Source organism: Magallana gigas, chromosome 1, assembly GCF_963853765.1.
Source record: "Magallana gigas chromosome 1, xbMagGiga1.1, whole genome shotgun sequence".
Lineage (NCBI taxonomy): Eukaryota > Metazoa > Mollusca > Bivalvia > Ostreida > Ostreidae > Magallana > Magallana gigas.
In genome coordinates this window covers 64260132-64278272 of record NC_088853.1, presented here as the reverse complement: position 1 = coordinate 64278272, position 18141 = coordinate 64260132, and the positions used below count along the sequence as shown (strand labels likewise).

Sequence of the window (18141 nt, the reverse complement as noted above, 5' to 3'; positions counted from 1 at the left end):
GGGCCCGAAGTGGATTGCTTGTTTCCCCAATATAGTACTCGTTGCAGCCTGGACATGTAATAACATATAATACATTCTTAGTGTCACATGACATGTGCTTTTCTTCCCGCTAAATCTAGCTATGACGTCATAATAGACATTGCCGTTCAAGTTTTTTGACGTCACGTTACTATGTTACCATTATACAGCTTCTGAAGATTTTAAGGACGGCGGACCCAATTCAAGATTTCGCGCCTCTGCGCAGAAATACGCGCATATGCTATGAATATGACTGTCGTAATAAGGTACATCAGAATAAGAGTAAATAATAAATTTTTCATTCCACTAAACTAATTTGTTTTACACAGAAATATCAGTGATATTTCAAACGATGTTCATAAATTCTTAAGAAGCGAAATTAAGTTTACGACATTCACCGGAAGCTCATCTGTCAAAACAGACGACAATGTCTGTTGACAACTGTTTTCGGAAAAAAGGGAAATTTGTCTCTAAAAAGGATTTTATTCATTCAAAAATCCGTCAAGATAACATTGTTAAAGCCCGCAATCAGCCAATATATCAGACTGTTATTGAATCTGATCACAATTACGCGTCTAAATTCACTGAAAAGTCGTCAACATCTGACCATGACGAAGCCTTTACTCACCACCTGCACCCGGATTACCTTGAAGATTCATTTCAGTTTGACAGACTCAAGCCTCTTAATTTCTACCGGTTTATTATTGATTTGAAATTGTTCATTGACAATTTATTTTGCCAAGTATGTGATAACGATATCTACTTGAAAAATGCGTTAGGCGTCTTCCCATCTGGAGTGTGTGGCCATGTAGTAATCACATGCCTCGTGTGCAAACACGTAAACAAAGTAGCCATGGGAAAAACGCATCAAGAACAACAAAAACCTGGCCCAAAGATATTTGATGTCAATTCAAAAATTGGATCAGGTAAAGTTATAAAAATGTAACTGCAAAATGAATATGTACATGTATGTGAATAAATAGAGGGCATCCTAACATTTAATATGAATTATGACAAAATAAAACAAACTAAATCTGTAAAATGAATGATGAATTTGATACAGATGTACATGTCTTGTAAAGAAATGTTGGAGAATATATCACTGTTTTAATAATATGCTATTAATTGACGTGAAATTGATCACACTCTGGAATATATATGTACATGTATATTATACTGTGGAATCATCATTGTTCATGGGAGACCAATGTGGCGTTTGTGTGTAACCCTTGCCCATGAATTTACATTCCCACTAACAAATAAACAACCAATTGTTTATAATTTTTCAAAATTATCCAAACATTACCAACGAAATTTTGTCCCCATGAACCAGGAAAATTTTGGCTACCCAAGAAGAATTGACCCAGACAAATAAAAATGATTCAACAGTATTTGTCCCTGGATTAATGTACATGTACAATGAACATGTGCATTTAATTATATGCAATTTTGCTCTTGCAAATAGTTACAAGAGTAAAAGCAAGAAACCTATGGAAAATTGTAAATTATGTCAAATTTTCACATTGTATTAATTGTCATTATTGTGTTTTACTTTAGCAATGTATCATACTGGGATTGGACCCACTCAAGTGAACAACTTCCTTTCTACACTTAATTTGCCATCTATAAATGTCAAAACTTTAAGAAGGCGGTGTGAAGAAATTGGAGAAGAACTTGAAAACTTGGCAGAAAATTCAGTAAAAGATGCATTAAAAGAAGAAGTTAAATGTACTGTAACAGGTATGAATTAATTCCTTTGCACAAATTACAATCTGACAGTAAATTGTGTCTCTTATGATATTATAATCGGTGTCTATATTTACCCTAAATATTTCCATTTTGGAAAAAGTTGCAGAACCAATACTCTGAAAATCTGCAATGTCAACATATCCCAATTTTTACATTCAGTGTATATTTCCCCTAACGTGCGGTATTCAATTTGTCTGCACGGCCTGGTATGTTATAGGACCGACGACATCCCAAAATAAGCATTCAATGCTTATTGTTTTCTTTTGTGATGAAGATGTTGATTAAAATCCCTGTATCAGTAAATTCATAAATTACTGTATGAATTATGTCTTGTAATAATGTTACAAAACTGAAAAAAATATGTTATTTCATTATAAAAATTTATAGTCTAATATAATAGTCTGTCCTCCACAATTCTACCTTTTCCTACTTTCATTGTATATATTATATATTTATGCTTATTTACTATTTATTTACTACCTATCTATTCACTTATAAAATGTACCTCTGACTTTTGAAATGTATAATTATACTGAATGACCTCATGTACCATTTCATGGTTTGAGTGAATAAACTGAAAAAAATTGATCACTGTTACAATCTATCAAAACATTATTAGTGGGAAATTATAAACTTATAATAATTCATAATAGAGGACCTCTTTATTTGTAATGGTATATATTTTTTTTCAAACAAGTTGTGTTTTTAGTTCTATACCCTAAATAATTCTTTTAATCACATGTTTTAATTCCACATTTTTGCATAAACCCATTATGTTTTAATTCCACTTTTTGCATAAATCCATATTTTATATCATAAAGTGAAATCAACAGTAACCTGGAAATAAATTGTGAAGTCAATGCAGTGAAATATTAAAGATTTGTTACATGCAATTTATCTACTGCATAACAATTATGTTATGAAGTGGATATAATGCATGATAGGCAAACAGGTGATAAGAAAATAACTGGTCAAGTTTAATGGGGGAGAGTCTCAGAGAGAAAGAGAAAAAGAGTGTTAATTTCTTCCATACATGCAAGTTTATTATGTTTATATCAGTCTGATATTTTACAGAGGTGAGAAGGAATGTAATTGATGTTCCAGAAGAAAGCCTTGCAGTGTCAACAGATATGCATGTTAATTTTGATGAAGATGATTACAAAGATGCTGCAGGTAATATTTAGTGAAAAAAGAAATAGGATAAAAATCTTTTAACATTCTTTCCATTAAGAGGAATATAAAGTATTAAGAGAGAGAGAGAGAGAGAGAGAGAGAGAGAGAGAGAGAGAGAGAGAGTATTAATTCCTTTCATAGATGCAAGTTTATTATGTATATACATATCAGTATGTTGTTTTACAGAGGTGAGAAGGAATGGAAATGATGTCCCAGAAGAAAGCCTTGCAGTGTCAACAGATAACATGCATGTTAATTTTGATGAAGATGATTACAAACATGTTGCAGGTAATATTTAGTGAAAAAAGAAATAGGATAAAAATCTTTTAACATTCTTTCATCTGGAAAAATATAATGACAGGGGATTATTTACAAAAGTATTGCAAGAGAGAGAGAGAGAGAATATTCCTTTCATACATGCAAGTTTATTATGTATATATCAATATGATATTTTACAGAGGTGAGAATGAATAGAATTGATCTCCCAGAAGAAAGTCTTGCAGTGTCAACAGATATGCATGTTAATTTTGAAGAAGATGATTACAAAGATGTTGCAGGTAATATTTAGTGAAAAAAGAAATAGGATAAAAATCTTTTAACATTCTTTCCATCTAGAAGAATATAATGACAGGGGATTATTTAGTACAAAAGTATTGCAAGAGAGAGAGAGAGAGAGAGAGAGAGAGAGAGAGAGAGAGAGAGAGAGAGAGAATATTCCTTTCATACATGCAAGTTTATTATGTATATATCAATATGATATTTTACAGAGGTGAGAATGAATAGAATTGATCTCCCAGAAGAAAGTCTTGCAGTGTCAACAGATATGCATGTTAATTTTGAAGAAGATGATTACAAAGATGTTGCAGGTAATATTTAGTGAAAAAAGAAATAGGATAAAAATCTTTTAACATTCTTTCCATCTAGAAGAATATAATGATTATTTTCAAAAGTATTGAGAGAGAGAGAGAGAGAGAGAGAGAGAGAGAGAGAGAGAGAGAGAGAGAGAGAATTAATTTCTTTCATAGATGCAAGTTTATTATGTATATACATATCAGTATGTTGTTTTACAGAGGTGAGAAGGAATGGAAATGATGTCCCAGAAGAAAGCCTTGCAGTGTCAACAGATAACATGCATGTTAATTTTGATGAAGATGATTACAAAGATGTTGCAGGTAATATTTAGTGAAAAAAGAAATAGGATAAAAATCTTTTAACATTCTTTCATCTGGAAAAATATAATGACAGGGGATTATTTACAAAAGTATTGAGAGAGAGAGAGAGAGAGAGAGAGAGAGAGAGAGAGAGAGAGAGAGAGAGTAATAGTGTTAATTCCTTTCAGACATGCAAGTTAATCATGTATATACATGTGTCAGTATGATATTTTACAGAGGTGAGAAGGAATGAAATTGATGTTCCAGAAGAAAGCCTTGCAGTGTCAACAGATAACATGCATGTTAATTTTGATGAAGATGATTACAATGATGTTGCAGGTAATATTTAGTGAAAAAAGAAATATATGCATGTGTCCTAATGATAAAAGTTTTGGAAAATTCTTTCCATCTGAAAGTGATAATTTACAAGAGTATTGCATGAGAGAGAGAGAGAGAGGAGAGACAGAGAGAGAGACAGGGAGAGAAAGAGGAGAGAGAGATAGAGAATGCAAATACCTGGCTACACATGTAATTGGTATTGTTTTTTGCCCACATACAAATATATACAAGATTATCATCTTCATTATACAGAATAAGCAGTAGAGAAACATGAATGTGTTTTAGAAGAAGTATTAAACATTAAAACCATATTTGCTAAGGAAAATCTACATTATGATATGTATTTACATTAAAGATGCAATATCAGTGATCCGTCATACATTGCATAAATATTTTAGCCAATATTGAAAATCCTGATTTGTTGGGATGGGATAGAGTTAATCGGAATACATCGTAAAATTTCAAAGTAGTCTTAGAATGCTACTGCTAAGGTTATTTTTATCTGGATTAAAACACGTGGTGGTGCAATTCAGCTGTTTTCTAGGCAAAGGAATAAAATAATTTCATTTGTGAATAACCAGAAAACTTATTCCAAAATGTTTAATACATATATAATGCTCAATATCAAAATTTAATTCCAACTTGCAACAGTTTTTTTAAATTATTTATTCAATTACATTTTTAATGTACTTGCATTTAAGAATAAGATAAACTTCACATTCATTTTTATGTTATACATTTTCAGGCGACGAAAGATTGCCATCAAGAGAGTCCACAAGTAAACAACATAAAAAGAAAACAACTGCTTTTGAAAAGAATGTCATCAGAAATGTAGATAAAGACAGGTATTTGTGTGTGTGTGTGTGTGTGTGTGTGTATAAATATTCAGATGTAAAAGATACAATACACATTATACATGTAGCTGCAGACTCTAGATAAATTTCTGAAAAATTTGAAAGAGTATGGGCTATAAATATTTAAGAAATGAACTCAATGTCTACCCAAGTTATACGAGTATAACCTGGGTTGGGGCAGTTTATGCTTTACAATCAGCAAAGCCGATTATAAAAATCGTAAATTGCTCTAACCCAGGTTATACGAGTATAACTTGTGTAGATATTGAGTTCATTCCTTATAATTTAATTTTCTGTTATTTACCGTACAAATTGGGTACGTTTTACTTTTAAAAATGAATATTTATCTGTTCAAAATTTAAAATTAACATCAGGTGGATTAGTACCTTATTGACGTTAGTGCATTGTGACATCCTGTGACATGCAAACCAGGTTATAAAAATTTAACTAAATTTTTCTATCCAATCAAATACTGCGTTACAACCAGAATTAAATTATTAAGGTATATTCATCTTTTGATAGTCAAGGAAGTGTTCAACAAAGTGATACATCGATGGGTATAACAGTATCTGCAGATGGAACTTTTCAGAAGAGAGGATCTGGTAGATGTTACAACAGTTTATCAGGTTAGTTTGATTTTAGTGAAAAAGGATCTTCCTTTTGTGTGTATATATTTTTGGTATATTTACATGCGCGGATCCAGAAAATTTTTCCAGGGGGGGGGGGGGGGTCTGAAGGATAATTGTGTTTGTCAGGGGGGTCCGAGGCATATTTGTAATAATTTTACTATGTAAATTTAATAAATTTTCATTTTCCGGGGGGGACCCCTCCGACCCCCCCTCTAGATCCCCGCATGATTTATAAATATTGTTTAATAAAAAAAAAAATCGCACAGTCCGGTTTTTCCATAGAGAAAATTCTAAAAATGAAAGACAACACAGAATATATATATATATATATATATATATATATATATATATATATATATATATATATATATAATATATGAACTAGATGTAACATTATTCCGAAAGCTCAAGTTTAGCCCACAGGTTATCTGCTGCTGTTTGTCAAAAAAATGAAGGTTATGACTATGTTGCAAAGGTACAAATTTGAATTTGTTTCCTAAATGTTTCAAAGATACTTTAGATTGTTAACATTCTGTTTCTGATATTACTGCTGTGACATAAAAAATTGTCTTATTTTAACTTATTTTATTTTCCTTAATGGATTTTAGGTTCATCAAAATCTTGGACTAAGCCCCGGGAATTCTACTGTTTCAAGGGCAAACATTATGAACAAAGAAGTGAAGCGAAAGAAGATAATGTGTAAGGAGAAAAAGTACAAGAGAAGACGAATTCTTCTTAAAGTGGAAAGGCTAGAAGAGACCAAAACATGTGAAGTGCGAGAAGGAGATACCTACGCAACAGATATCATGGGTACGAGTATATATAGTGCCCTTTATTTCTGTCAATTAGCAAAGCCTTTGGGTGCAAGCACCTAATTTAAGTTGACCACAATAAATTATGTACACATTAATTTTTTAAGATTAATCATTATTAACTTTTTATCCTCAGAGAAAAGTGCAGCAGACCTATGTACAGAAGAAATTCCCGCTGTAGAAAGAAAACCTCAAACATGCATTTGTTTTGATCTAGAAACAACAGGATTGAGTAAGTTTAATTTATATAGGATCTCTCATGATTTGCATAAAATATGATTTTTATCCAATGAGGGGATAGAAAGCACAAAAAAGAAGTTGGCTAAAAATCCTGAGAGATTCTTTTTATCCCATGTTTTAACAAGTCTTTTGTTAAACCTCAATCTTTTCTGCACAACTTGTAATTGTGAGCCACCCAACTTAGTTACTACAAGTCTTCATCAACTTTATGCATTAAATGCTTCATACTTAACAATTTAGGAGACAAGCGTTTAGCGGTGAACTCTTTACCGGTACCAGAAATCTACAGCGACTGTGCATGCTGTCTTTAAATTGTAGCTTTGCAAAGATTGCTCTCTGAAATACATGGTCCCTCATCGCAAGCCAATATATATATTCTCCAATCTATGAGATATTTATGCAGACTCTGGACTCTGGTTGCAGACGATACCAATGGACAGTACTGCATGCAGGGTTATTTTCGCCCAGTATTATTATTTAGCTTTTTATTTAATTTCTTGTTATTAAATTTTCTTCAGAATTACATGACTGATTTTTTCCCCAGGTAGACACAGCAGTATTGTTCAAATAGCTGCATCCAATGGATCATCAAGCTTCAGTAGATACATAACTCCATTGTCCTGCAACATTTCCTCTGAGGCATCAAAAGTCACAGGCATCACCTTTGATGGAAAGACTATGTGCAACCAAGGAAAAGAGGTTATCCATCATCACCCAGTCAATGCTTTTCTTGACTTCATTTCTTTTTTATCTGAGAATGGCAAGGGTGTTTATCTTGCAGCTCACAATTGTCGAAATTTTGATGCAGTCATACTTTTTAATCAGCTACATTTGTACAATTTATGGGGGGAATTTTGTAAAACAGTCATTGGGTTTTCTGATACTCTTCCTATGTTCAAAATCATGTATCCAAATTTTTTGAAAAACTACAAGCAAGAAACATTAGTGGAGTCCTTACTAAATGTCACATATGATGCACATAATGCAGAAAAAGACGTAGAAGTTCTTCAAAGACTTGTTTTTGAGAAGGGAAATGTTGAAATTTTGATATCAGAGCAGTGCTTTTTTTATTCATCACAGTTGTCTCCCAAGGGTGTTGTACCCACCAAACATTCTTTGTCATCTTTAGTATCTAAAACAGTAATTTCCAAACACATTTGTGGCAAAATACAAAAAGCTGGTTTAGGATATATGCACCTTCTCCTGGCATTCAAAAGAGGCGGATTTGATGGACTGCAGTTACTACTTGGGGAGAAAAATGAAGATGCTAAAGTTAGGGTCACCAGATGTATGAAAGTAATTGAAAACATTGCAGCTCATTTCAGAGCTGAATTCCAAGAAGAGTGATGCAAATGTAAATACATGTGTTTTGATATAGAAAGGCAAATTATGCTGCATAGGTTTTGTACATGTATATATCTTATATTTCGCAAAATTCAGAGATACATAATATGTGATTATATAGCCACTGGAATAATTTAGGGTTTTCTATTATTCATCTTATAATGTATTATAATAACATTATATTCAACATGAATGTACTATTGATGAACAAATATGAAAATGTACGTAGCAACATATACATGTCATTAAATTTTAGTTCATATGAAAGCGTACTGCATATATAGTACATATACATTTATCTATGGAGGATTATAGCTAGACTATTCAAAGCTACATGTAACCATATGTGTAAAGCTATTTTGACTAAGATATGCAGATCGATAAAGAAAATAGTGCCATGTATTATATCAAAAACAAAAACCTATCATATTTGTGCAGTTAAATTCAACATATGAATATTTTGAAACTTACATGTACATGTACCTTGTAGTTTTTCTGATGAATTACAACAATTAATAGTTGTTACAGGTGACATTTTGATTTGAATGTGTTTTTTGTATATTTATGTATGTACGTAGATAAGTACGTAGATACTTGATGTGTGCTCTAATCTATTGTCAGCTTGGAATATGGTAGATGACAAACTTGTGAAAGAAAATATGAGGAGAATTTGTAGTTTTTTAAGATTCACCTATATTTTTTTCAATTATTTTGACTGCAGAATTTATAGGTGCTATAGATGATAATATGATTTTACAAGATACAGGGTACTATATCAGAAATATATATGTATTTGATTCAGTTTTATTGATTATCAGAACACTAATTATCTGCAGTGTTGATTATAAAATCGTATGATTAGTATATAAAGAGAATGGCATTAATGAAATTTTAGCATTGTTTTCTTTATAACTTATTCGCACAAATCAGTGTAGTAAAGGAGGTACCGTAATTGTACTTTGTTGTCTAGCTGTCATATAGACAAAACGGAAGGCATGAATAATCAGAATAACGTACTGCCCTGCCGTACACAATTGATAATGTACCATGTGAGTGCATGATATTGTTTGAACTATTGGCACTTTTTTTTAGAAAGGTTATTGAGTCTCATAAAAAGGGTAGCCCGTGGCCGTGGCCATTTCTTATTTCACGTTATTCACATCGATCCGTCCGACTCCCTAACATGCCTAAAGAATCCACTCTCCTATAAACTAGCTAGCAGTGTTCAGTCCTGCATTGTATATATCGATCTAACCACTTAGCTAAAGGTAAGTTGTTATAAAACTTGCTTTTGCTTACAAAATAGACAGAATTACTTATAATGGTTTTTTTTTATATCAGTGAATCGTATACATGTATTGTGTGAGTGGCAGCAAGCACGTTGCCTTGAAATATACAGATTTTAAGAAATAAATGAATTAAAACCGACAGAAAATTAAAGAGGTATATTGACTAACAGATCAAAACATAATTTGTGATGCCAAAATATTTTTAGTGGAGAAAAATTAAAAAAAAAAAAATAGTCCGAATTTCCTCTGTTTGCGACAAGTCCGTACTATTTCCACGGTTTATACATCCTAAAACGCCCAAAGTAAGTTTGTAGTCTTTTAATCTGGTAGATAATGAATTTATACCTTAACTTAACAATATATATGTACAACAGTTAATGTAAAGTCAGGAATAATTAATTATGTCCTTTTTCAATGACATTTCTGAAGGAAAATGAACCATGCAGTGAACTTTGACACAACCCCTTAAAAAATTTAGGTCGATGACCTACATTTTTTTTCTGTTCATCTGTAAGCTTATTGACTTCTTAATATTACAATTTAATTAGAGTAAAAAATCTATTGCAGAATTTTTAAAATATCAATTTTTATACCACACCCCAGAAAATTCCCATTACTTTCTATTATATCTGAGAATTTTCGTACCCAAACTTTGAAACGCCCCCAGTAAAATAAGGAAGTCGATGATCATGTATTTTTTTTATTGATTTTCACTCACCATTAACTGATCAACATTATATAAAAATTTGAATAAAAAATCTATTGTAGAAATGAATTGGGTCCGAAGATACGATGATACATGTAGATGAAGAGATAAACTGTGTTGCATTGGATGAAAGAATTGCTTAATAGCACTTCTTTTTGCTTGCATCCTCTTAGGTAGTCCAGTACTAATTATTTACACTTTTTGTTATAGTGTTGTTGCATGTCTAGTAGGAGAAAGATCTGTTCAAGGTTGGCCGCTGGGGCCTAATGTTGACTCCCTGATAAGTTCCAGGTAGTGTAATGAGAAGTCTGAAAGGACATAGATATTTTAAGTTAGTCGAGTTTGTGGGTTCTTTTTTTTTTTTTTACATTTTCCTTTAACATCGAATACTGGTTATCACTACTGTGTTAATGTAGGCCCGCTTTGTTTCTTTACCAAATGTAAACCGATTGAGGATCGAAGAGCGCTGAACTGTGAAAACAGAAGAAAATATATTTATTAGATAATACATATTTTGATCACAAATACAAAGAATAAAAGATTAAGAATGTAAAAGAAGAAAAAAATGCATTATTTAAGCACGAGTTTCCCTAACATAGCCGCGTATGTTTAGTTTCAGAGTACCTGTTTGCATGGTGTCTGAAAGGGAATATGTAACAGCAAAAATGAGAACAACGATTATCCAGAACAAGATGTGAAACTTTAAAATTTTAGGGACCTAAAATCCCTAACTGGTGATTGCCAAGTAAACTGTATACCTGTATGTTTGTCATAGCAACAATGTGAATATCACGGAGTATATAGACTAGAAAGTCTGTGGAGAGGATTCATTTAATAACTGTAAAATTGCTTTCAAATGGATGTTTAACGGTCAAAATAAAAACCATGTTTAATACTGTTGTCTTATTTGCATAAATGGTTTTTGAATGGTTCATTTGCATGTTATAATGCCCTAAAATGTTTAAATGGACATAAACTGAATGTTTGAATGGAAATGAAAAGAATAGTCTACAACTGGTAGTCCTTGCACTTGAATTTTTTTTTTTACAAAAGGGGGAACAAATGTCTCTTGTATTGTTTTAAAATGGCATCATTATCCATGATAAAGCATCATTTACATGAAATATTCTTAGAATGCTTATATATAAAGTTAATCACAAAACTCTTGACGAGATATATTGCTTTCTTTTGACCTGTTTTTGAATACTCTGATGTTGTTTGGGAAAACTGTTCAGAAAATGATGCTAAACACTTAAAATATAATCAAGTTGAAACAGCCAGAATGATCACAGGGTTAAGGTGTAATGTCTCTTGTACAAAGTTATTGTCATCCAGCTCACATTCATATTCTAAGTATCAGTGAGATATAATTCAATTTGTACAAGTTAGAAGTACATCCTATATGATTTACCAGACCACATTAGAAGAGCTTCTAATATATCCTCTTTTAAAGGTTTATTAAATTTCAATTTTTCTAGGAATAGAAAGGAACTTTAAAATTTTAGGACACTGTTAGGAGTAAATTTTAACCTTATTGCTTTGACGGCTCTCCCCGCTTTCTTTCGCATCTTATCTCTCAAATCGTGGGACTTACCAGATTTTGTTCGAATTAAATCACAGTTTGTAAAATAAGGCCAAGCACATTACTCTTATTTCAACATTTAATAACCTGCATCCCGTCTCTGGAAATATGACATTTTATTTCTATTTTTAAAGATATTGTTTGAGCAATTTAGTCAGTCTTTGTTCAACTTTGCATTGTTACATTCGGGGAATAAATGATGTGAAATCATTAGATGTAGTTCGGTTTTTAATGAAAGAATTTGGTGGCAGCGGTGGTATTTTTTTTACTCATAGTCATGTAACGATGGTTGTAAAAGAGGATTGTACTTATTATTGTGGGAAAACAGCTTTAGTTCAAGACACTGGAAGGCCAAGCCGAGCTGCGACACAAAAACTTATTGAATTTACAGAGGATGAGTTTGTCGAGGAACAATTTCAACATTTTAGGCAACCTAGAAATCCACCATTAAAAGAGAAACCAACAAAAACGGATCAGAATTTAGAAATTGAATTAGAAATGGAGAAGATTACATTGAAACGCTATCTTCAGGGTAATTCTATAAACAAAATTTTTTTTGAAAAACTATGCTTCTATATACATTAAATCAAACTTTTCGGGTTTTTTTTTTACTAATTACTGCGTCTTGTCAGCAGTGATAATTTGAGCTTTGGTCCAAACACTGTTTCACTTGCTGATTACCAACTGCATAGAAGAGTTGATTAAAATCAATTCCCAAAATGGTAAATTCTCGAGTATTATGTTAATTGATTAGATAAGATGATTTTATTTTATTTTTGAGTAATATGTTAATTGATTAGATAAGATGATTTTATTTTATTTTTGAGACATGGCTTTCAAGATTTCAAAGATAAAGAAGTAAGAAAACGTAAGCTTAAATAACAGATAACACACTTCAATTTAAACAAAATAAGGGTATCTGACTCCTTCACAGACAAATCTGTTTTCAGATCGCGTGTACTTGTATAGTAGAACGAGATTATAAAAGCTTTCATTATAAATTTACCAGATCTCTGGTATAAATAACGCGTCATCAGTGGACCCGGTTTTTGTGTACATGAACTCTGCATAAATAACGCGTCATCAGTGGACCCTGTTTTTGTGTACATGAAATCTGCATAAATAACGCGTCATCAGTGGACCCTGTTTTTGTGTACATGAACTCTGCATAAATAAAGCGTCATCAGTGGACCCTGTTTCTGTGTACATGAACTCTGCATAAAAAACGCGTCATCAGTGTACTCTGTTTCTGTGTACATGAACTCTGTATAAATAACCCTTATCAATGGACTATGTTTTAGTGAACTTTACATATATAAAGTGTCATCACTTGGATGCAAAATAATTTAATACTGTGCTGCATGAAGTACAGCAAGCATAGATCCTAGGAAGTCTTAAAAGATTTGAAAAAAAGAGAAGAGAATGAAAAATAGATTAGATGAATGTGCCTCCTAGTTTTGGGGTACGCATGTATATCAATGTATATAAACTTGTTTGTCCCAAACCGGTTTTATCGGAGGGATCTATGGCTTTCCTCTGCGTCCGTCAGTCTGTCTGCCCCGCTTCAGTTTTTACACTTATTTCGTTATGCGTTTGAGAAATAATAAAATAGTATGAAAATTGCTAAACAGCCTCTAAATGTCAAACAACAGATTGAGTTGCCACTGTTGTAGCGTCTGGTAAACACTTATTGAGAAAATTAATTTTTTAATGTTCGGGTTTGTTATTAGGATCGGTGTGTATTGAATAAACGAGGCCAGTATGTGGTCAGCAATATGCGTTGCTTGTATCATTACTTGTATAATTCTTAACAAATTAGTTCTGTAAAATTGTGGCAAGTATTATGTTGCGAGTTTAATCGGGATTTATTGTATTATCACAATATGGTTCGGCTTTTCAACTGTTTAGTGTGTATTGAATAAACGAGGAAATTGTGTGTATCGTGCATTACTTGTACCATTACTTTTTTTTCTTTCTAACAAACAAAAAAGTTCTGGAAAACAGTGTCAAGCATTGCGTTGAAAATTTAATCGACAGGGTTTTTAGTATTATTACAGTCAGGTGCGTTATCGGGTTGGTCTGTTGATTTGTGGTACAGAAGACTATAAGAAATGATATTGTACATATTTGTATAAAATATGACAATTTGTATTTTTATATTAATAATATACAGTATATATACATACTTATATAGTGGTACATGCAGATAGCTTAAAACCGTTCAAGACAAGTGTTCCAGGAGCCGCAGATGATAATTTATATCGAGACGATGATAATGACTACATGACGGGTGGTGAAGAATTACATGGCGACGGCGAGACAAACCAGAAGTTACGACCAGACGATACAGCTGGACCTGAAGTTCCGGATCGTACAGTACCCGATCACCAATCAGAACGAGCTCTTGGCAACGAAATTGGTATTGACAACGCCCAAATTGCCGTTTTCAAGACAACGCGCATAGGACGTCAAATAAGACCGAAAAAGTATTTTGAGATTCACTATTTTATAACGCAGAAAACAGGCAAGATGTAAATACATGGATTATTATATATGCGAATATTGTGGAATTAAAATTGTGCGACGAAATAATTTAGATATACATAATTTGCTTATGACTTTTTTCTTCTTCTATGTGGTTAATACTATGTCGATATTAACTTATATGGAATATGTAAATAATTGCTTCTGATGTAACATGTTTTTATTTGAGATGTGTTTTTGTTTTTCTTCGAAATGAATTTGCATTTTCAAATGATGTCATATTATATATTTAAATAGTTATTGAACAATTTTTGTGTTTTGCATTGTCAGCATATAACGTGAATTTTTTTGTTTTTATTGCGTGTTTTTCGTATATATGTTGCTAGTTTTTTAGATTTTGTTACGCGCTATCTTTATATTTGAACGGAGTCGAATATTAAGGCAGGGGGGAGTTGTAACGGTTTAATATGTTATATCCATTAATAAAATTCTTCATTAATTAATTGTTCACACATTATCTACACTTAGGCTATAAATCTTAAAACATTTGGTGAAAGTTGGATTGGAGAAACTGGCGGTGATGTTGGTGAAGATGAAAGGGACTCAGGAGACTGTGGTACGTCACAGGACATCGCATGTTGCTTTGATGTTACCTATTTGAGTAAAAAAAACATTTTTAAGTGATTAACCTCACCTTCATAAATATATATAAGGTTTGGCTCATTCATTTCATTTATTCTCATATTCCATACAATTATTTATAATTGTTCGCGAAGTAATTAACTGAAGCTACAGATCATAGAATATTATGGCTCTTTTTCTATAATTTGATTTATGTTCACTTAATTAAATGAATGAGTATATGTCATATATTTTAGATGACGTATAAATACGATGTAATTGTTCACGATTTCCTTATTTAAAGAGCGTTATATTGCAATAGTTTTACATAAAGCATCAGTATGTCAAAGACAGCGCTACTTGGAGATAGCTACGTTAAAAGACTTGGTAGATTTTGTGATGGTTTTTTGGGTATATATGGCGAATGTCGCTTTTATGGTGTTGGAGGAATGAGAGCAGATAGTGTAATTCAGAGGGTTTTGTGTGAATTGATGGACTTTCATCCAGAAACAGTGTTTGTGTGCCTAGGTGGAAACGACATCAGTGTTAATTCCAGTCCACGACAGACTTTCGAGGATATCGTTAATGTAGTGTCTATTCTTTCTGAAAATGGTCATAAGAACGTGTATATCAGCGAAATCATTACAAGAGGACAATTTTCAAAACCTCCAGGACTGACAAAAGAAATTTTTGACAAGAAAGGAAAAGTTATCAACAACTAAGAAAGAAATACGGACGATTCTTTGTGACATTTAGTGACATTCATTTCCCAGAACATTACGATGCGGACAAAGTTCATCTCAACACCAAAGGAACTGGGAAAGTACCCGGGATGAAGAAATTTCAGTGTAGATTTTCACGTGTGTTGTGTAGACATTGAACTTGCATTTGTTGAAAACACTATGATGTACATAATTATACGTTGCGATCATGTTTAAAGTATTCATATTTTATTATTGTAATAAACATACTATTAACAGTTTATTGTGAATTTTAAAATATAAATATAAAACCACAAACACACACTTCAAATTATGAAAATACAAATAAGTACGTCAATACCATAATTAAAATCATAGCAAATCACAAACGGAGAGCTACAAATTATAAAATATAATTAACCTAAATAAAATCCATATTTAAGAATTGCATTAAATGTTGAAAGAATTTATAAACTTAAAGACCTTAAAAAAGAGTATAATATTAGTGGACTTGTAAACTGCTCTGGATCGAGTTCCTTTGAATAATTTAGTCCCCCCCCAACTTGAATTTTTACGGAAATAATTGATAGTTACTTAAAACCAAATAATTTAAATATATATTTCGACTAAAATACAACCTCTGTACTTGGGGCGTTCCAAAAAAAATTGGGGCGCTCGTGCATGGAGCGCTTTGGCTTTGGGGCAAAATGACCAGCACCCGTGTTTTAATCGCCCATCTTATCTCATCCCCTGCCGACTCCACATTGACCATTGTGTTCAATGTATCGACTCCTGATTGCAAGGATCTTTAAATGTGCTCTTGATCGTCAGGAGCAGATCTTTGGTATATATAGCGCGACAATAGCTAGTTACACGGTCACTTACTTAGACAAATAGTCAGAACTTACTTTAAGTTAGATATGACTTACCTAGCACTTGGATTATTAATTTTGCCTATGATTTTGGATAAACGTGAATAAACGATAAATGTCTTATTTGGATTTTATAGATTTGTGATTTGTAAATAAACGGTAGACTTGAAATTTCGGCATCTTTTTTTCAAAATGTGAGGAACAAATATCATGGAAACTGAAATCATGAAAGGTTGTTGTAAGACCGCCCGGTGCGGCGCCACATTTGCCCTGCAAATGTACGTATATGAAAAACTTCGTCAGTACTGTGTTACTTTAGTTTTGTTACTTCTGATGACTGTGGGACATACTGCCATAACACTTAGATTCAGTTTAAGGCCGACTGTGCTTTCCGCCAGAAACAGGTACACCATCATATCAGCCTCTGTGTTGTATTAAATTATATCTAAACTATGGTACGAGTTAACAAAATATGCCAACAGAGCTAAAGGTTAAACTGAACGAGCAATGACTCGTTATTTATATATATATATATATATACACACACGCCGTTTACTTCTTATCACTTTTATCTCAATTGACGTACAACTCATCAACTATTAGTCACTCGTCTACTTGTTAACTCGTTCTTGTTATCACTTGTAGAGACGAGGAGATACCACCTCTATACAAATTTTAAATGCGTACAATGCTGCAATGTGGCGTTGTCTATAAGCGGTAGATATTTTATTTTTGTTTACTCTCTCAGACCATTAAATACAATGGTACATGATTTACAAAATTGTATTATTTGTGTTAAAATGGTTTTACTAAAGTTAGTAAGTTTATATCTGAAATCGCTAACATGGAATCCAGCACTTCGTTTAAGTGGTATATTTAACAATTGAAAAAATTGAGAGTAAACAGCCAGCTTTATCAGTATTATAAGTATCTTGACACATATTCTTTGCGTTGAATTTTTTTCAGATGTAACTTTTATGACTGGATGAGGTCGCCTATATTTTTTATTATAGGTTAAAAGACTCCTATCATCCACCCGTCACTCGTTTGGTACATAACCTCTGTCGTAAATTAAATAATTTCCTGTAAACTGTTAGAAATATTGTAAATGTTGTAGAATTATCCTGTATAATTTGTTTTCTTAACCGCGTCTAAAAAATTTCCGTTTCAAAAATTGTTTGTAACTGAAAATTCGAACTCGGTAATCACTTCTGGTAGACTTTAGATATTGTCATCGACTTAGATTTTTTTCCCGCGAAGGTTTTTTTTTTCGTTAATTTATTGAATAGAAATTTCCAGGCGGGTGCAAACATATTCCCTCCATCCTTTCTATACTTGAAAAATATGTTGATGTTAATCAATTGTGTGTGATGGATTTGAACATTTTTTTTATACCCCCGCTCCGAAGGAGAGGGGGTATACTGTTTTACCCTTGTGTCTGTCTGTCTGTCCGTCCGTAACAAAAATTTCTGTCGCATTTATCTCGGCAACTATTTATCGCAGATGCTTGAAATTTTTACAGTGTTTGTTAATGCATGCCAAATCGTGGGATATATTTTTGTACCGATCGGACGTCA

The 18141-nt window shown here is 32.4% G+C and overlaps 1 protein-coding gene across 6 annotated transcripts; it reads left to right on the top strand.

The window, feature by feature from the left end:
* The first annotated feature begins 203 nt into the window (after positions 1-203).
* On the top strand, positions 204-6723 carry LOC105322827 (uncharacterized). Of its 6 annotated transcripts, XM_066083530.1 has the most exons (11): positions 204-944; positions 1576-1758; positions 2842-2940; positions 3127-3228; positions 3399-3497; positions 3708-3806; positions 4011-4112; positions 4329-4430; positions 5176-5275; positions 5807-5910; positions 6522-6723. In XM_066083530.1, the coding sequence occupies exons 1-11, from the start codon at positions 446-448 to the stop codon at positions 6614-6616; spliced, it is 1584 nt and encodes a 527-aa protein (XP_065939602.1). In that variant the 5' UTR covers positions 204-445; the 3' UTR covers positions 6617-6723. The 6 variants fall into 6 exon arrangements, with proteins under 6 accessions (XP_065939602.1, XP_065939637.1, XP_065939662.1 ...); XM_066083565.1 differs by lacking the exon at positions 2842-2940; XM_066083590.1 differs by lacking the exon at positions 4011-4112.
* The last annotated feature ends 11418 nt before the right edge of the window (positions 6724-18141 follow it).

Bases quoted from the DNA above. Each gene is read 5' to 3' on its own strand.
- LOC105322827 (XM_066083530.1), top strand. From the start codon at position 446: ATGTCTGTTGACAACTGTTTTCGGAAAAAAGGGAAATTTGTCTCTAAA. The intron at 3,229-3,398 runs GTAATATTTAGT...GATATTTTACAG, and splicing joins TGATTACAAACATGTTGCAG to AGGTGAGAATGAATAGAATT. The intron at 5,276-5,806 runs GTATTTGTGTGT...ATCTTTTGATAG, and splicing joins AGAAATGTAGATAAAGACAG to TCAAGGAAGTGTTCAACAAA.